The sequence below is a fragment of the Bison bison genome, unplaced genomic scaffold (genome assembly GCF_000754665.1).
Source record: "Bison bison bison isolate TAMUID 2011002044 unplaced genomic scaffold, Bison_UMD1.0 scf7180017864331, whole genome shotgun sequence".
Classification (NCBI taxonomy): Eukaryota; Metazoa; Chordata; class Mammalia; order Artiodactyla; family Bovidae; genus Bison; species Bison bison.
Window position 1 is genome coordinate 4,440,541 of NW_011494903.1, and position 21,077 is coordinate 4,461,617.

The window sequence follows — 21,077 nt, forward strand, 5'->3', positions numbered from 1 at the left end:
CGACTCAATGGACATGAGTTTGGGTAAACTCTGGGAGTTGGTGATGGACAGGGAGGCCTGATGTGCTGCAGTTCATGGGGTCACAAAGAGTCGGACACGACTGAGCAACTGAACTGAACTAACACACCACGTTAACAGAACGAAGGAGAAAAACAGATGACCGTCTCAATAAATGCAGAGAAAGCATTTGACAAAATTCTACATGCTTCATGGTAAAAACTCTCAACAAGTTATGTACAGAAGGAATTTACCTCAACATAATAAGGGCCATGGGTTTCCCTAGTGGCTCAGTGGTAAAGAATCCGTCTGCCAATGCAGGAGATATAGGCTCAATCCCTGGGTGGGGAAGATCCCCTGAAAGGCATGGCAACCTACTCCAGTATCCTTGCCTGGGAAATCCCATGGACAGAGGAGCCTGGTAGGCTACAGTCCATAGGGTCACAAAGAGTCAGACACGACTCAGTGACTACAACAACAATAAAGTAGCCGTGACAAACCCACGGCTAACGTCATACTCAGCCGTCAAAAGCTAAACAATTTTCGTCTAAGATCAGGCTGAACAAAGGTGCCCACCCTGACCATTTCTATGAAACTAGTACTAGAAGTTCTAACCAGGGCAGTTACACAAGAAAAAGAATAAAAGCCTTCCAATTGGAAAGGAAGAAGCTAAATTGTCTCTGTTTACAGATGACATGGTATCATACAAAGGAAACCTTAAACATTTCACCCAGAACAATTAACAAATTCAGTAAAGTTGCAAGATACAAAAAAATACAAAAATCAGTTCTGTTTCTATACACTAACCAACTATCTGAAAAAGAAGAGCTTTAGGAAATGTAAATAGTTGCTTGGAACATGGCCTCATAAGACATTCACGACGAAACAAAAATTCAAGACGATCTCGTATGCGGAAACAAAAGTGCAAAGCCACCTCAAATGACAAATGTAAAATCTTACATTCAGGCTTTTCTTTTTAGAAAGCAAATGGCAGAGATATATGGTGGAGAAAACCCAGTGTGACAAAGATCTATGGGGAAGCAGGGGATACTGATCACAAACTCAATACGAGTTCTCTGGACAACCTGCTGTTGAAAAGGTCCAGTGTTCATATTCTGGGAAAAAATGGCTTTCTAGGTTGATCACTTGGCAGAAGTGCTCTAGATCCATCTCCACTGAGGCAGAGTGCAAAGGACTGGTTATTGTCTGGCTTGAGTCAGAGAGAATACAGTGAACATAGGCTAGTGTCTTTAGATGAGAGATAAGATGGTCAAATGGAGATGGTGAAAATGCCTTCAGTGTTTTTCATATCAGAATAGGAGACCCAATAATTCCTTACAAGGAGACCAATGGCAGTGCATTATAAAGAAGACCCCTAGACGGCAATTAAGAATGGTTGACAACGAAGTCAACCGCGCAGAGGGCTGAGCTCTGCACTGGTGGCTGTCTTGAAGCAGAGGTTGGGTGACCATCAGTCAGAAATGTAACCAGCTACTTTCTGAACACAGTCAGAGGTTGGACTTCATTCAACATTTCTGACCTCAACTCACAGTAAGAAATACATTTTTGCAAAGCAAACCAATATACCTATTCATATACGTATACTATATGACTTATATGTGAGTACAAAGCTGAAAGGAAAATTTTAAGAAAAATTACTTATCCTTACTGTTATTCACTTTACTATTTTCTCTTCTTTTCTTTTCTCTCTTTTTTTAATGCTGGTAAGATCCCACTAAGGGCTTCCCAGGTGGAGCTAGTGGTAAAGAACTTGCCTTTCAACGCAGAAGATGTAAGAGACCTGGGTTCAATCCATGGGTAGGGGTGATCCCTGGAGGAGGGCACAACAACCCCTCCAGTATTTGCCTGGAGAATCCAATGGACAGAGGAGCCTGGCAGGTTACAGTCAATGGTGTCACACAGAGTCGGACACGACTGCAGAAACTTAGCGCAGTACAGCACGCATGCTCTAGATACAGCACTCTTTACGGCACTGCTTTTCAACATTTTTGAATGATCCACAATGAGACACACTGAACACTGTGAAACAAACACAACTGAAACACGTTTCACAAAATAATTCTTACTTTTATTATGTGCGATGCCCTCTGATATTTTCTTTTCTGTTCCACTTTACTTTCGAAAAACTGTTGGTCAGGACACCTTCAACTGATTTCTCTGCCTTCTAATGAGTCCATGGGTTGAGAACCCCTTCTCCAGAAAGTTTGAGCTGAGGTGAGGAGTGACATTCAAGCATGCTACAGACATTAACTAGGAAACAGGACTAGGGATGGCTAAATGCTAAGAAATGCTTAGGCTAAGTGCTAAGAAAATTCTTTTGAGAGTGGAATTTGTTGGAGCAGAAAACAGCCCTCTAGGGGATTCATAGACCATCCAGAGTGGCCTTGACGGTGGAGGCCACTCTTCGGGGCCTGAGATAGAGTGGACCAAAAGCCTAATTAGAGTACAATCCAAGATACACGTGTCCTCCTTCCCTCAATATGGGACCTAGAATTCCATGATTTAATGTTTACTGGAGGACCCTGGATTATTTGGAAGCTCCTTCCTTCAATATTTTCTTTCATGTTATTCCTTCCAAGCATCATTTCCAAAAGAGAATTGAAATGATTCTTCTCTGGACTCTCTCACCTCTTAAATCTGATTCTACCATTATACTGAATATATTACCTTCTAATGTAATTTTATATTTCTGTCTTCCCTAGTAGGCTGTGAGCTCATTAACATGCTTATTGTCTTATTCATTTCTGTGATCCCTGGAATGTCTGCATGATCTTTCAAAATGCAAATTCTATCAATCCCTTTCCCACTTGACATTTCCCATAGCTCCCTATTCCCTTCAGGACGAACATGAGATCCTTTATAAAGCCTTTCCTGCTCCAAACCTCATTTACCTACCCAGGCTTCTCTCTCACCACAGAGAGCTCCAGGCTTCTAAGCAGGTCCAAGAGCATTTTCTTTTTGCCTCCAAGACACTGCTAGAGTAGTTTCTTTTAGCCTGAGCCGTTCCACGCCACTTCCTCTCTCCCCTTGTTCCTGATTATCACTGATGTATCCTTCTTGGATCCTTTAAGAAGCCTTCCCAGATTCCTTCAGAACTGGGTTAAATGTCAAAGTTGTGTTCCCCTAGGCCCCTGGACCTCCACCCCTGCCCACAACACTCACCACTCTGTACTCTGCTCCTCTGCCTTCCCCACTGGACTGCTCCAGCAAAGGCGGCAGCCGATTCACCCCAAAATCTCTTGCACATGCTTTGCACACGGAGGATGCTCGATATGTACATGTTTGGATGAATGTGTGCACATAAGGATGAACTGAACTGAACTGAAATATCTTCAGGCTTGGACACTGGGAATAACATGATGCCCTAAACCAGAGGGTGGCAAACTTCAGCTGGCTGTCAGTTCTTATAAAGTTTTATTGAAACACAACCACACCTATTTATTTAGGTATTATCTATGGTTGTGTTCTGGCTACAAAGGCAGAGTTCAATAGCTAAGATAAAGACCATACAGCTGCCAAAGCACAAAATATTTACTACTTGGCCCTGTAGAAAGAGTTTGTCAACCCTTGGTCTAAGACAACAGTCTTTATTTAACCTTGTTTGTGCTATTTTAACCATCTGTAGAAGCCTGGAATCCCTTTTTAGAATAATATCTTTAAATGCATAAAATGCATAGGATTACCAAGGAAACCTATACCAGATTAAATATACTAGAAACAATGACCAAAACAATAATAAAATTATGATAAGTCAATATACGTATCATTATACTTCTTCATTAATGCAGCAAATAATACCTAGATATGGATTCATTAACTATAATAATTTCATCTTAGTAATATGCATAAATGGAACTTTGAGATATATGCAACAATTGTAACGGGATAAGAACATATCTATGATTCTAAAGATGACAAAGGCATAGGAATTGCTAATGCCACTGCAGTTGACTATATTTGTATTTGAATAAATTAAATTTCAGCTGGTAAAGCTAAGGATGAATTTTTGTCCAATCAAAGTTCAGGGACCCCTGGCCTTCTATCCATGAACCCTTTGGGGACATACAGACTGCAGGTTAAGCACCCTGCTTTAAGATCCCATAGATTATCCAGAATGAACACAAAGGAGTGAAAGAAAATCTCATGCTCAGAAAGGTCTCTAAGTCTCTCAATTTTACAGAGTGGGTTTTAGGCAGGATTTGCTCTACATTAAAATGAACTGCAGAGGAAGTCCAAAACTGCTAAGTAATCACAGTCAAGGAAAAAAAAAAACAAAACGATGTATTATTTGACCTTCAGCTTTCTTCATTTATGAATTGGTTCAACCCAACCAAACGACAAACAGATGGATAGAATGGAGTAATGCTAAACTCAGCTGGCAATTTGTCCCTGGCAGGGCAACTAGAGAGCTCACTTTCATTTACAGTTTACAAATGACTCCCAATGCTGGTATGCAAGAATTCGATTTGTGTCACCTCCCATCAATCTGACCCAGGATTACATCAGGAAAGCTCACGGTAGGAGGCACTGAAGCTTTAAGTGATCAATTTGTAGAACTGTAGGTGAAACTTCTGCAAAAACATTCAGAATCGCCCTTCCTTTTGAGCCTGAGTGGAGAAACTTGATGGCTACCAGAATTTCTAGGACGAGGCACCACTCTGGAAGGTGGTTCTGAAATTTTCAATTTGGAAACTAAAGGTAAAAAAGGAGTTTTCACAAACCACCACTTGTTAACATGAAATGGTGAAATGGTAGCCGACAGCCAAACAAGCCTATTCTTGCTTATTTCTACTTCTACTGTTGGTGGCAAGGAAGGTTCATTATTAGCACAACTTTCTTAATACTTTGATGACAAGAAAGGGGGTTTTTTGTTGTTGTTTCCTATTCTCTCCAAAATTAATTAATTGTGTAAGGACAATTCTTTAAATGTATCAAGTTTATACTTTTGGGGGCAGGAAAACCAACACAGAGCTACATCACTGTTAAATGTTACAGACATTTGCCCAGTTATTGCTATAAACTCTAGTAAAACACTATGAAACAAGTTGGCAACTGGCAATTCACTTGCCTGTTATAAAGTCTCCAAAATACAAGTTATCATTCAATATGAAATAAAATCACAATGGGAGCCTTCAAGTTAGTCTTATGCATTAGGTATTATCTGAAGTGTTACCACATACCGCTATCCCTTTTATGATGAGAAAACAAAAGCAATGAACAGCTTTGGATTGGGGGGAAGGAGAGGAGACATGCGTGCAGATCCAGTTTGGGTTTTGTCTGTTTATTTTTTTTCTATAGTTGTTAAGGAAGGATGTTGGTTACTGTTGTGGCCTTGGAAATTAGTGCTAAAGGATTCACTGAATCTCCTGTGATTAGTGTGGCCATAAGTTTCCATGTGGCTCAGGGCAAAGAAAAGAGTTGACATTTAAAAACATTCTTCCACAAGCCACTCTTCTAAACATTATGCGTGCTCAGTCACTTAGTCTTGTCTGACTCCTTGTGACCCCGTGGACTGTAGCCTGCCAGGCTGCTCTGTCCATGGAATTCTCCAGGCAAGAATACTGGAGTGGGTTGCCATTTCCTTCTTCAAGGGATCTTCCCTACCCAGGAATTGAACTTGCATCTCCTTCATTGGCAAGCAGATACTTCTACTACTCCACCACCTGGGAAGTAGACATCTATTTATCTTCACAACCCTCCTGAAGTATCCACAGTTGTCATCCCTACTTTACAGCCAAGGGAAGTAAGGTTCAGAGGGTTAAGGATCTTGCTAAGTTGGCAGCTATTTGTTGACAGTCTCTGGATTCAATCCCATGACTGCCTATGTCCAAAGGTTCTCCAGCACCTGTTTGAAATGTGCTATGTTTCCTCCATGCTAGGCATCTTATTCCAGAGCGGAGCAAGTCAAGATGTTACCTGCATGTCCTGGCAAGGAAGACAGACACTGATCAAGTAATTAACAAGTGTGCTAAGTGTTGCTAGTAAATGTTGCAGGTATACCTAACCTAGTCTGAGGTGGGGGCAGGGATTCAGGCAAGGCTTCGTAGAGGAAGTGGTACTTCAGCAGAGGAAATGAAGGATGAACAACAGTTAGTTAGCTAGGTAAAGAAGCGGAAGAACCATCCTAGCAGAGGATAGCAAGCATAAAGACCTCTAGACAAGAAAGAACACGGCTATAAAGGAAAACAGAAAAGACCTATCATAAAAGCCTTACTAAGAATCGTTTGCACTGATTGAGCACTTACTGTATAACAAGTGCTGTTCTGTGCATTATGTAGGCATTAACTCATTTAATCTCATAACAACTCTGTGAGGTAAGGAAATTATCTCCATTCTTCTATCTGAGGCACGGAGAAGTTAAGTAATCTAGCTAAAATCTTATGGTTTAAAAATGGTGGAGACTAGCGTTGGACAAGGAGGCAGGATCACAAGGACAGAAAATCAGAGTCATCAGATTTTAGAAGTCAAACTGTTCAGCATTATTTCACATGTAAGAAAGCTTAAAACTGGAATCAAGCCACTTGTCCCCAAGATCAGAGGCCAGCTCAGAACTGTGTCTTCTGATTTCAGATGTGGACAAACTTGAACCCGAGAGATAATGCCAAATACTGGACTGTAAGACTCAGTTCTGAATGGAACACTTCCTTAACCTTCAAAGACGGTGACCTTGACCATGAGTCACACCATGTCATCCCTTAAAACTATTCAAGGAAAATCCATAATCCATTCAGCTTCCACTCTGAATCCCAAACTTGATCTGCATTTCAGAAACAGTCTTTGCAGGGTCAATGCCTAAGAGGAAACTAATTAAATTCACTTGCTACTTCTAGCCCAAGGAAGTTGATGATGGGATGGAAAGACAGATGATGACTTTGACAAAAATATCAATTTGTAAAATAATTTTCAAAACCCACCCAGGTGTGCATGACCTTGAGATTCTCAAGTAAAACCAATATGTAGACATTACAATTAGTTTAAAAGCAGCTCTGCGTGAAGATGAATTTTCCAAGTCTTATTAGGGAAGGCATCTGCAAGGGACCAAGGAATTATTTAGGCAGAAAGGTGTGAAAGAGAAAAGAGAGGCAGCACTTCTCTTTCATATTTATTAGTATTCCTGTCTTGGGTTGAGATTTAGAGATCATTTCTTGACCTGTGTCCCTAAAACACACAGAAATGTTTTGAACTTTCACATGCACTCAAAATTAGCCTTAGTGGCCTTTTTATTGAAAATTACTGAAAAGAGTTTTCATCTGTCCTTTCTAACAGTGGACAGTGCAAAGCTCTGAAGCAATTTTAATCAATCAGGTTACACCTATAGAAAAAGCTACATAGTGAGCTCCCTGCATACAAACCTTCAAGTTGTGAACTTTCAAAATGTGAACATGTGTTCACATGGCTAATCATGTAAGTTAGTTCACATGTCTGGTGTCACATGCATATATCCACTACAAATGGCTGTGTTTTTGTGTACTTTACTGTACGGTACTGTACAGGATACAGCAGTACAGAATCTTTATTTCAAGCTCAGGATGTCCAGAAGCAAGCACAAAAGCAGTGGTGAGGTAGCAGGTACTGTTGCACTCTTCAAGGTACTGTACTGTAAGATTAAAAATGTTTTCTCTATTTTTTTTTTAATATATTATTTTTGTGAAAAATGTTATAAACCTCTTATAGTACAGTCATATATAGGCAATTGTGTTAGTTCGGTACCTACTTTGCTGGACATGAAAAAAATTGGATTTACGAATGCACTCTCAGAACAGAACTGGTTCATATGTAGGGGACTTGCTGCATGCTGCTGCTGCTGCTGCTGCTAAGTCGCTTCATCGTGTCTGACTCTGTGCGACCCCATAGACGGCAGCCCACTAGGCTCCTCTGTCCCTGGGATTCTCCAGGCAAGAATACTGGAGTGGGTTGCCATTTCCTTCTCCACTTACTGTATAGGTAAGTTAAATAAAAACTATTTTTACCTTTAACCAACTTGATAGATAGCATATATGGAACATGTTACCTCAATTGAAACTTCAAAGGACTATTTTTCCAGGCCTTTGGATTTTCATTGCCACCATAGTATATACTTTTTGCTTATGAGAAAAGCACTTACCCTAGGGAAATTCTTAGGCAGAAGGAGGAAAGTTTCTCAGATATTTATAGCCAAAATATTTCAAAACATAGGTAGCTATATTTATGCTTGGTTCATATTTCAATAAACACTAAGATTGCTGCCCACAAAGAAATTTTCAGTATCACTTTAGAAATAAAATACCTTTCCTACCTCAAATGCATGGTTTTTCTGTTCTAGAAAAGCAGGAGGAAAAAGTTTTAAAATCATTGCAAGATATGTTACAGCCTGCAGGCTTACTTAGAATTTGCTTCTTCAAATATTTTCTACACTGATTAAAAATTTAAAATCTACTGTAAATAAGGAAGCTGATGAATAGCCCCCAGGGCAACCTTGGGAGAGATTATGAAAATTACTCTCATCTGAAAGCGTCATCCTGCCTAAGTCAGAAACCAAACTTCATCTCTGATACTGAGAGCGTCTGTTTAAGGTGCTCATGCGTAGGTATCCTCCAATTTACAGGATATAGAAGCTGGATGAGGAACAAAACTTTGCTTGGTCCTAAAGCCCATAACTTAAGAGAGCATGATAAATACATGAAATGTCCAAATGGAATTTTCCAGGCAAGAATACTGGATTGCCATTCCTTTCTCCAGGGGACCTTCCAGACCCAGGGATTGAACCCGAGTCTCCTGCATTGCAGGCAGATTCTTTACTGTCCAAGCCACCAGGGAAGCCCCCTTTCATGCATCACACATACATGAAGTGTCCAAATATGAACAAAACTAGCAGAAAAGCAGTCAGTGGCCCATCTATAGTTTTTCAGGTTAATCTTTTATTAGCCAATTAAATATTTCCTCGGAAAATTTTTAGTCTATTTTGTAACAGTGTCTTTGATATCATTATCCTTGTTGAATAAGAACCGCAACTGATGGATAAGCGCCTACCAAGACAGACGACTGGAATCTCATCTTCCAGTGATAGAACTCAGACAAGAACTTCACATTCAGGTGAAACCTGAGGATAACCACTGGCAATACACTGATTCTACAATTTCTTAGCCTTGGACTGTCAAAAGCCTGCCTCTTGGGTATAAAATAAACATTTTGGCTCACATAGAGACCTGTCACAGGTGTTTCTGTACCCAGGAGGTATCTGGGCAAAAAAACCTCAAGTTAAGCATTAAACAGACCTCTCTGGGAAAAAAGAAAACTGAAGACCCCCAAAGTCTCTCTCACACTAACGCAGTTTCTGATTGAGAGTCCAGGAAAGCTCTCTCTAAACACATATCCTCAGGCTCTCGACTGAAATGGGATAGAGTCTGAGATGTTTACAAATGAATGTGGGGATTTATTTTGCAGCCAAACTCTAAATGCACAACAAGCTGTGAGAGCTTTCTTTCTGGAATAACAGCAAATAGCAGCCTAAGATGAGGCTTCCCATTTCTTCAGCCAGCAGGGCTCCAGGCGGGCTGAGTCCATGCTTACCTCTCCAAAGGTGGATCACAAATGCAAAGAGGATGTGGGGCTTTGTGGAAAAAGCACTGGGCTGGAAATCAGGAGACCTGAAGTTTAATTTTCATTTTGTCCCTAACCAGTCATTTTACCTTGGCAAAGCAACTTAAGCAACCGAGTCCCAATTTCTTTCTTTGTGAAGGGAAAATAGTGGCATGGGGAAAAGGAAACAGATACAGAATGTCTACTATGAATAAACTTTTTGAAGACTATAAGCAACAATTCTTCAATGAAGGTCACATTAGCTTAATACTACAGATGAGGAAATGGAGGTTCTGAGATAAACTAACTTGACTAAGAGTACGTATTCGGAAGAGATAACAGAAGCAGAATCCCTAGTATAGGAGCTGGAACCAGAAGCTAGCTTTCCCCATTCCATCATATTCCACTTGGAACACTTCAGTTTGAACCTAGCTTTCCAGGACATTGTAAAGACATACTTGTTAAGATAAACATAAAAAAAAATTTAACAGTTTGTTAAAATGGTATAAACCTTTAAAATATTTATACACAGAATTTGGGGTCTGAGTCCCTCAAATGTTAGAGGTAATAACATTCTCAATGTTAAGATGCATCTTTTGCTGGAGAAGAATTACAATTGTTAAATGTAGGTACATAACACCCATACACACCTTACACTTGTTTCGATTTTTTGACATCTACGAAGTTCTTTCTCGTATGTGAATTTACTTGGTCCTCCTCATGATGCACTATAAAGTGGGAAGAAGCTATCATCCATATTTATTTATCACCCATATTTACTTATCACCCATATAAGGACATCGTAGTCAATGCTTTTGGGGTCTGTGTCACTTGCCCTTGTTCTGATTCAGCAGCAGCTGCGATACAGAGTTTCCTGTGAGCCTAACTCGCCTCTCAAGGCCAGCATAGAAAAAAAGCACACACGTGCTCACGTCACTGCTCCTTCGATCCCTAGACCTACCTCCTTAATCCACAGGCCAGCCAAGCCTGGAAGGGTGGGAAGTTTGTTTTACCAGGGGAAAATGGCTCCTGTCTTTTTGATAAGCAAATTCAAGAGTAAATCTGTGCTCCAAAGAGAACTCCATGGAGTCAGACCCCCTTAGAAACCCCATTGCCTGTAGAAGCGACTTCTGTAACACAAGTCATATGTCCTCCATCCCCCTCCTGACTTTCTCATTCCCTCTTCCAAATAAGTCTATTTTTACCAAAGTCCTCTTAAAACATTCTCCTTTTGGAGACTTCAAACTGTGTGGCTAAAGGAGGCGAAATGACTTACACAGTGCCCCCTGCTGGTGGCAGAAGAGGCAACAAGCACTCCCTTCCAGTTCTGGTTCTAAATCCAGCCTTCAGATTCTACTTTTCATTTGTTGGCACAGGTTGTTGTGGTTTAGTCCCTAAGTCATGTTCAACTCTTTTGCAACCCCATGGGCAGTAGCCCACAAGGCTCCTCTGTCCATGGGATTTCCCAAGCAAGCATACTGGAGTAGGTTGCCATTTTCTTCTCCAGGGGATCTTCCCGACAAAGGGATCAAACATTCTTTACCACTAAACCACCTGGGAAGCCCACATACAGGTCAAGAAACTGTAATTTTCACCTTTTACCAATATGTCAGACTTAATTTTTTTTAAAACACAGGTTTTACCACAAAATTAACAGTAAATGATAGCCATCATTTTTGCTGGAAGTTACAGAGATGATCTGCTGGGCTATTATGAAAAACACTGCACATTTTTCAAAATTTGAAAGTATTACATTTTGCTTTGCTTGTGTTGGGCAAGTAAATTAGAAATTATAAGTTTCACTCTAAGTTTTACAGATGAGAAAGCTAAGTTGTAAGAACTTCTGTTGTCACAGTTTTACTATTTGAACCAGGCTTAGAATCTTTCTACTCTGGGCACATTCCGGGCTTTGCCTACCAAATCTGTTCAACAGCAGGACTGTAGATTATCTTCAATGAAGGGCATTGGTCTGGAGCTTTGCTGAGAACATCTTTTATTTATTTTTAGATTTTCCCAGCATCTGTTCCTCCCTTTTCCATTAATTGCACAATTTTCCTTTAAGAATGCAACCTTAAGGAACCCTCAATTGGTATACTTCAGATCTGAGCGACCCACCAGTCCTTAGTTCCAGAACTCGGAATTTAAGTGCCTGGCTAATTAGGATACTCTTCTCCTTGGCCACTATGATTGGGACCGGAGCTTGGCCAACTAGAATAAATACTAAGGCTCTAATGTGTCCACTGAGAAAGACCCACTCTTCTCCGTGGGGAGCCAGGCTAGTAGACAGCAAGCTTTCAGTGCCTGGTGGCCATCTTGCCACACTATTGGAAGAGCCTGAAAATGAAGCCAATAAAGGGGGAAACACTGCACAGAGATGGAGGGAGACAGACTGCTGATGTGACACGGAGTTCATCTTCCTCGAATTTAGATTTGTCACAGGACTTGACCATCACAGGGACCAGTACATTATGGTCTCATCTTTCAAGCTCCTGCCACTTACAGTTCAGTAAGTCCCTCCTGAAATAAGCTCTGTACTCAAGCCTTAAAGAGACTCAGTGCAGGACTTCTCTGAAGAAACAAATATCTGTTTTCTACTACCAAAAAACAGGCTAGGAAGTCAAGAAACGGAAGCAGAGCTAATAAAATCTTGGCAGAATCCTTTGTCCCAGCTTCAGAGAGCCTCAGGAATGAGGTGCTAAATAAGTCTCTTTATGAATCCGTGAAGCAACTGGCCTCAGACAAACCCTGTCACTTTTAATGTAGAGAACACCAACTCCACAAACTTTGTTTTCCTTAGCTAGGTGCTCCATTCAAAATTCAGCTGCAACTAGAGCTCAAAGGAAGAGTCCTAGATGGGGAATTACTTTTGCTCATTGGTTGGTTGGGGTGTTCGGGTTTTTGTTTTTGCTTAAAATTACACAGCAGCATTGAGAATCCATGTTTTTACACCTGTAAGTTCTTAGAAGAACTTCTAATCACTCTTCTGCCCTCTGATGAGCTGAATATGAGAGCTGGAGAAGTAGATGAGAGAAAAAAGCTGAAACCAAACCAAGAAACTTGCCCCACAGCAATATGGATGTAAAGGAAACAATGCCCTGCAGTTGCTTTTAAAGGTTTTTTTGTTTCCTCTCCCTCGAGAAAGTCACCATCAAACATACACTTCAATCATAGTATTTCAGAGCCAGAGAGTTATGTTTTGAGCTTGAAATGCAGTGGTGAGCTTGAAAAGCTTGTTGGCAGTGGTACCTCGGGAGTTTTCAGAGCCTAGGACAGTCTGACTGAGGCAGGGAAATGGGGAAGAGGTGAGTATAGATAGGTTTACCAGATGACCCACCATCAAAGAAGGCTAGAGACTGGTGTTGGCTCAAGTCAAGCCTCCAAGCCTTTGTCATCTCTTCAATACACATGCAATGGAGACTTCTACAGTGTTTGGAATACCTGAGGTCAATACATTTGGCTTCTGAACATGACACACAGACTTACCTGGTGAATTCCACAGAATAGTACTGAATAGGAGAGCTTCCTTCACTCTCTCCAGGTTTCCAAGACAGGGCCACCTCGGAATCAGAAACCACAATGACGTGCGGCTGCTGGGGTGCTGTTGGAGGCAGGCAGGAATCTAGGCAGGACAGCAAACAACTGGAGTTGGCTGTAGTCTTTGCCGCTGGAGAGGTTTCATGTATCCAAAAAAAACGTGCTTTCTACAACCTAAACATCTCTGTTCAGAACAGCCTCTCAAAGTCCAAACCAAAATAAGCATACACCCAAAAATCATAACTGGATTCTCCACTGGATTTGTATAAGGTTTATCAATAAGAGCTGATCTTCCCTTCCTCCCCAAGCTCCCCTGGCTGGAAATCTGACTAAATTAAATTATGTGCAGACTATTGACCCCAGGACACACAGTATTGTGTACCCTTTAAGACCTCTGTGCGCGTGTTGGAATTGATATTTACTTGAAAGTGAAAGCCACTCAGTCATGTCCAACTCTTTGCGACCCCATGAACTATACAGTCCATGGAATTCTCCAGGCCAGAATACTGGAGGGACGTAGCCTTTCCCTTCTCCAGGGGATCTTCCCAACCCAGGGATCGAAGCCAGGTCTCCTGAATTGCAGGCAGTTTCTTTACCAGCTGGGCCACAAGGGAAGCCCAAGAATACTGGAGTGGGTAGCCTATCCCTACTCCAGCAGATCTTCTCAACCCAGGAATTGAACTGGGGTCTCCTGCACTGCAGGCGGATTCTTTACCAACTGAGCTATCAGGGAAGCCCCTTGATATTTACTTATGAGGAAAATGAAATGCTTAATGTAACGGCACTTACTTTCCACTCTTCTGTGTGTGGACCTCCTCCCTTCCCCCCACCCCCATCATCAGAATACATGCCAATGGTAGGACATCTGGAAAGTCTCATGTGTGAAGATGTAGGATGATTCTATCACCCCAAGGTCACTGCTGTTACTATTTTCACATCCAGACTTTCACATCTGCCAACTTTACACTGTTGCTTTGGCCAGAAATATTTTTCCTGCCTCCTCTTCCTAGCAAAATCCTATGCAGATTTCAAAAGCCAGGCCAAAGATATGGTTCTTTCTGAAACCTTCCTAAGACTTGGGGTGAGGAAGTGCTCCCTCTGAGTGCTCCAGAGCCGTGAGTGGACTCAGATAACACTGAGTTACACGCTAACCATGCACCTCTCCCTCCCCAGGGAGCTCCTGAGAGCAACGACGCTTTTAGACCACCTGCGTCCCCCCGTACCCACCGCACCACCACCTCAGTGAGCACTTGTTAGATTTCCCTGGCCTGTAAAATCTCTTTTCCCACCCCTCTTCCTCACCTTCTTAATTCCCACTTACTTATCAGATGTCTACTTAGCAGTTACGTCCTTAGGGAATTCTTACTGCACCTCTATATCGGATCTTACAAAAGAAGATCTTATATCATGTTGGAAAACACTTGTCATTATCTATGGCCACACACTAAATAGATAATATCTTGACCCATCCTGCTAAGTTTTAAGAGGGCAGGGGCTGTGCCTGTTTTGTTCACCACTGAATTCCCAGAGCCTAGTGTAGCCTGGCACAGAGTCGGTCCTCATTGGTATATCTGAATGGAGGAATGAATGAATAGCCCTAAATAACAGTTCTTATTATTAATGAATCAGACCCATTTTACCTTGGGGCAAAGTAGTAACATGCTGAGGAGAGCTAAGCCGCCCTTTGCCAGTCTGGCTGTAAGCTGCCATGCTCACGCGGTATTCAGTGCCTGGTTTCAAATCTCCAATCACTTCCTCCTGTACATGACCAAACATGAAATGTATCAATGATCAGAAGTTCCTTTGAGGCCAACCAGACAATTTCCATGAGGGCTGCATCTTGAGGCCCTTGAGAAATTTGCTTGGGAGATTGTTTTGCTTTCTCTGTGTGCATGTGTACCAAGTCACTTCAGTCATGTCTGACTCGGTGCAACCCTAGAGACTGTAGCCCGCCAGGCTCCTCTGTCCATGGGATTCTCCAGGCAAGAATACTGCAGTGGGTTGTTGTGCCCTCCTCCAGGAGATCTTCCTGACCCAGGGATCAAATTCACGTCTCTTGTGTCTTCTGCATTCGGAGGCAGGTTCTTTACCACTAGAGCTACCTGGGAAGTCGTTTGCTTTCTCTAGGATTGGCCAAGTATTTTAATTTGCAAAGAGAAAAGCATCATGATGTATTTCCGAAGACTAGTGAATTATGTTTTATTGGAATATATACACTGTCCTAGAACTAGGACTCATTCACCTTATCAGCTGTTGCTCTTAACATCTGAGTTCTTCAATAAGAGTACTAGGCTGCTGGAATTCAGGTAAGGATCTTTTCCAGGGTTGGAATCCCCCAGCCCTTTCTTTGCATTTGCATATCACTGATGCTCAGGTACTAGCCACAACAGCAAACTGAGGTCTTGATTTGCATCCATAAAGGAGGGACTCAAACTTTGGTTCCCAAATTGCATCAGAATCACCATGAGGGTTTCTTAAAACAAATTGCTAAGCCTGGCCCCCAGGGTTTCTGATTCAGTAAGTCTGGGAAGCAGCCTAAGAATCTGCATTCCGAAGAAGTTCCCAAGTGATGCTGCTGGTGGGTCATGGTGGGATCTTCCCTGGTGGCTCAGATGGAAAAGAACCTGCCTGCAGTGCTGGAGACCTGGGTTTGATCCCTGGGTTGGGAAGATCCTCTGGAGAAGGGCATGGCTACCCACTCCAGGATTCTTGCCTGGAGAATCTCATGGACAGAGGATCCTTGCAGGCTTCAGTCCATGGGGTCGCAGAGTTGGATATAACTGAGCGACTAACACTTTCACGTTGCAAACCACGAGGACTGATGAGGAATATGTGTGTGTGAACTTCACCTGCACAGAAGCCTTGACCAAGAAGCCCCAGTTGAAGTGGACTCACTCCATCTTGAGGCCTGTGTGTGCTTGTGTGCTCAGTCACTCAGTCGTGTCTGACTGTGCGATGCTCTGGACTGTAGCTCTCCAGGCTCCTCTGTCTATGGAGCTCTCCAGGCAAGAATACTGGAGTGGGTAGCCAATTCTTTTTCCAAAGGATCTTCCTGACCCAGGGATCAAACCCAAGTCTCCTGCATTACAGGTGGATTCTTTACCATCTGAGCCACCAGGGACGCCCCAACTGGAGTCTTCAGTGCTATATAAGTGGGAGCCTAGGGCACATTGGTCTCAGCACATTGTAGTGAAAATGATACAGACATGGAATCTATCAGTCCTGGGCTTGAATCCTGACTCTGACACTTTTTGTTAGCTGTGGCCTTCACATTAAATACCCAGAGCATCAGTTTCTTCCTCTGTAAATGGGGATGATGGATAACTATCTTGCACAGTTACAGCATTTGGGGCAATGTATGTAAAGTCACTGGTTCCAAGGCCATCCTCAAGAAACAGGATTGTAATGATTACTGTCTTGGACACTGAAACGCCTCCTCTTCTCCACTTACCTAGGTCCTACCACTTCTCTGAGGCCCAAATATCCCCTTGACACCGACCACACAGACTCAATCTTACCCACTAAGTGTCACGCAACTTAATTAGCACTTTCATATATTAAAATGTTTACTATTTCTCCCATGGGATTACAAGCCACTTGAGAGCAGGCATCCTGTCTTATATCTCTTCACAACATCCCCTGCAAATGACTAAATATTCATTGTTGATAAGGAGAACTCATCAACTGATCAACAAAACTTTTTAAAAAGATTCAACAAATAATTATTGAATACTTACTATAGTAGCCCTTGACCCTGAAAGCATTTTAAAATCATTCAAAGATCTAAAAATAAAATACCAATGCTAGATTCTATTCCAGATCACTTAAATCAGAACTTCAGGGGGGCAGGCCTGAGTCTGTTTAAAGCTCTCCAGGTGATGCTAATATGGGCAGCCAGGTTTGTGACCCACTGGTCCTGGGCTTGCCTCACCTGTGAGTTCCACCTGTCTCCCCTCCTCTCTTCCTCCTGTATCTCCAACCTCTCCCTTACCTACCAGATCCTTCATTACTGTGCTCAAGTCACTCTCATCTTCAAAGCAATCAGTTCTTCGCCACCACACATGCGCCCCTGTCACCCCTCCAGAGATACAACCCTCCTGAAGAAGTTGTCTCCACTTGCTCACCTCCTGTTCCCTCCTCACCCTGCTCCCATCTGGCCTCTCCTCACTACAAACGACTGAGATGTTTCTACCAAAGTCACCACAACAACTCTGCGGTCCACCAAGTGGGGATGTCTCCATCTTTACTCGACTTTTTGCAGCTTTCAATACTGTGACCCACCCTTGCCTCTTAAATCTCTCGGTTCCCTTGGAAACTGTGTCTGTTCCTCCTGTCTCTTTCTACTTCTTTGGTTTCTCTTCAAGTATCCCTCGCCCACTCCCCATTCTCTGCTGGCCCCTTCGGTGCTGGTCTTTCCCAGAAGTTCACCCCTCACCCTCTCCTCTCACTCTGTAGCCTTGTTTAGGCAAGCTCATCTACTACTCCCTTGGCTTCTGGCACCTTTGAACGACACCTCCCTCCATCCCCAGCTCTAAGCTGCCTCTTCATCCCCAGTCATGAGCTTATGACTGCCTCTTGAGCTTCTCTACTCAACAACCACGCAACTCAAGTTCAACATAACCAAAGCTCACCTAACCACTCCTCCTCCAGCCACCAAAATCAAAACAAAAACTGCTTCACTGTTGTGTTCTCTCCCTCATTACCCAAACCAGGAATTCTCAACACTTGTTCACCCATGCTCTCTAACCATCTTTCCATCGCGTACCAATACTCTTTCACATCACATGAATCTGTCCATGTAGTTTCATCTTCACAGCCATTTAAGTCCAAGTCCCCATAATGACGGCAATGCCTCTGACTCTCCCAGCTTTCAATACTTTCTGCACATCCAATCTGGACTCCACACTGCTAGAGCAATTTTCTTAAACCCCAAATACGATACCATCATTGCGTCCCCCTGGTTATTCTTCCAGCATCATCTCGTGCCACCTTCCTTCCTTACATTCTGCATTCCAGTCACACTGAAGAACTTGGCAGGGCTCAAATTTATGCCATTCAATTCCTTGCCTCGGGGCCTTTGAACCTGCGGCCCCCTCTATGAGAAATGCCCTTCTCCCCATGTCTGCCTGGCTCATCCTTCATGACTCAGTTCAACTGAGACATTACCTCATTTCCCTGGCCCCCGACCCCAGTCTGGGTGGGTGTCCCTCCTCTGTGCTTCCCTGGTGCCCCTGGTGTACCTCAACGTAGCAACACTCACCTTAGACTGTAATTGCTTATTGGTCACCTTCTCCCCACCCACTTGAGGGCACAAGACAAGTTCGTATTCCTCTGGCGTGCCAAAGCTTAGAATAGCATTACCAGACATGGAGCAAATTTTCAAGCAATGCTTTTATGATGAATGAATAAATGAACTAGTGAATGAATGAAAGATATGAAACCAAGATGTCTGACATAAACAGATTACCTCATCAAGAACCAGCTTCTCCTCATAACCCCTCCAACTGGATTATCAGCTGCTATATCTCTGCCCTAGACCTGGAGTTAGTAATACAGAGACAAGGCTGACTTCCTTTTATCAGTCTGTTCCCAGCCACATCCACCTGCCTTTTGGACCTGCTTCCTCCTTTCATTTCCCTTGAATCCTTACTTGGGCCATTTCTACAGCCTCCAGGGGTGGGTGTGTGTCTCCCATCTTCCATCCCTTCTCTCCCCAATGATTCCATCCTCCATGTAACTGCATGAAGGGTCTTTGCTGAACATATGGTGCTGTTTTCCCAGCCCCACGGCCCCACCCTCGCCCTTGCTCTAATTCTCTGCATCTGTGCATCCCAGTCCTACCATCTGTCTCCTGGTGCACATCAAGTTGGGTGGTGAAGAGGCTGGAGGCAGCAGGTGTAACAAGACTGCTATCTCCCTCCTCTCCCAACCGCCACTCCCAGTTTTTCCCCAGAGAAGCAGAAATACACTTTCAAACCCATCCAATGCTCTCACAGGCTTTTGCTTTAGGATTCTTTCCTCCCGTGAAGTTATTACCCTGTATGAAGTATGGGGGTAGTGATGCAGTTTTATAGACTACTGCAGATATTAGCTATGCGTCAATACCAAACACAGCTACCATTAATTACCATTTATTGAGTGTTTTCTCTGCTCCAGAAACATACAGAGCCTGATTTAATTCTTCCGTCAGCCCTGTGAGGTAGGTATCACTCTTATTTTCATTTTCAGAGGAGAAAACTGAATTCTGAAAAAGTGAATGATTTGCTCTAGGTTGTATATTTATTAAATGGCAAAGTGGGGATTTGAACCCTGCTTTGTTTGACTCCATAGACAAAGTTCTAATTGGATAATACATGAGTGAAAAATATTAAATAATATTTAAATGAAAAAAAATGTATAACATAAACACTGAAGATCAGATTATTTTATCTGTAAACAAGGAAATTTATGTTATCAGAAATGTAAAAGCAATCCTTAAAAATCAAGGGAAATTACAGAAATAGAAGTTCTTAATGTGGATGAAAAAACAACTAAATTTTTTGTTAGACATGGAATTATTGGTATGACCTTTAGCCCAGGTATATTCTGAAAGGCGAAGTGTTACCCTGCCAGAAACTATTTCCAGTCTTTTCTGGTCTTCCCCTGAGCTGACAGGCTGGTAGGTGAGCATAAGGGAGTGAGGTCAAGGGGACTGAGTAGCTGGGGTTATTAAAAGAGAAGCTGGAGACCGTGCTTTAATCATCTCTTCTTCCTCTTGCATCTCTCCTTCCAAATGGAATCCCTCAGAAGAGTATGACTTGTGATAACCCTTGAATTCTTTAGTAAAATGCTGCATAAAATTCCACAAATCTTTCTACTGCTGTCCTTAAATGTCTCATGGCAACTACTTCAGCCTTGCATCAAACTAGATAAGATGCTAAATATACCCTTTTCAAAGTAGAAAAACAAAGTGTTTTGTTGTCTTACGGAAGTTTGAAAATGAGTCAAAATACTTCTCTCTCTTGGACCTCTTTCTGCACACAACGGTGAAAAACAAAGAAAAAGAAATTACTTTCTTGGAGTAGAAGCCTGAATGAATTCCAGCCTCCTCTGGCCCTCCCGTCCTTTCCTTAGAGGGAGAGCAAAGATGGGTGCACTGCTGCAGAATAACTGGATTTTGTGTCTGTCTCATGCTCCTGTGCGCTCAGTCGTGTCTACTCTGCAATCCTGTAAACTATAACCCACCAGGCTCCTCTGTCCATGGAATTTTCCAGGCAAGAATACTGCAGTAGGTTGTCATTTCCTTCTCCAGGGGATGTTCCCAACCCAGGGATCAAACTCACGTCTCCTGCACTAGCAAGAGGATTCTTTACCCCCGTGCCGCCCTTTACCCTTGGGTTTGGGGACCGCTAAACTTTCATTCTACTTCATACTAGACCCAATGTACAAAAACAACCTGGATAGCTACGTAAGAGGAGCCCTTGAAAAGACAGGACTATTCTTAACTGAATCCCTGTTCCCTTTGCAATGATGAAACTGTATTAAATGGTTCCGAACTTAAATCTCTGACCCTGAATCAGACCTCACCTTTAACCCCATTCATGCTGTCCTTTTTTCCTACTGCTGGAAAACCAAGTCATTTGTTTCCAGAAATGAAGTTGGATGTTGTCCTGTTCACTAGTCTGGTCAGGTGGTCCCTACAGGAGGGCATCCAGTGAGCACAGCGGAGAGGTGGCATGAAGTGGGAGAGTGCTAGACGAGGGGCCAGGAGACCCAGGCTCTGCACCCAGAGAGCTGTGTGGTTTCAGGGACTCCACTTAACTCCTCTAGGCCAGGGTTTCAACACGGAAATTTTATAATTCTTTTAAAATAACCTTCACTAGTGGCTAGTGACCTTGGATTCAACATCACATTTGACTTCACAAGTCAAATCTGTGCTTTGGTTGCCTTAATAGAAGTTGGGAATATTTAGCATCAATAGATGGGAG

General features: G+C 42.6%; 1 protein-coding gene across 1 annotated transcript in view; it reads right to left on the reverse strand.

Annotated features, from left to right (window-relative positions):
• Window positions 1-21,077, reverse strand: part of EGFLAM (EGF-like, fibronectin type III and laminin G domains) — a 195,695-nt gene that overhangs the window by 99,133 nt on the left and 75,485 nt on the right. The window contains exons 5-6 of the mRNA XM_010853757.1: window positions 14,751-14,868; window positions 13,060-13,195 (exon numbers count right to left, since the gene is read on the reverse strand). Of these exons, the coding sequence (XP_010852059.1) occupies window positions 13,060-13,195; window positions 14,751-14,868 (254 nt within the window). The remainder of the gene's footprint in view (window positions 1-13,059; window positions 13,196-14,750; window positions 14,869-21,077) is intronic.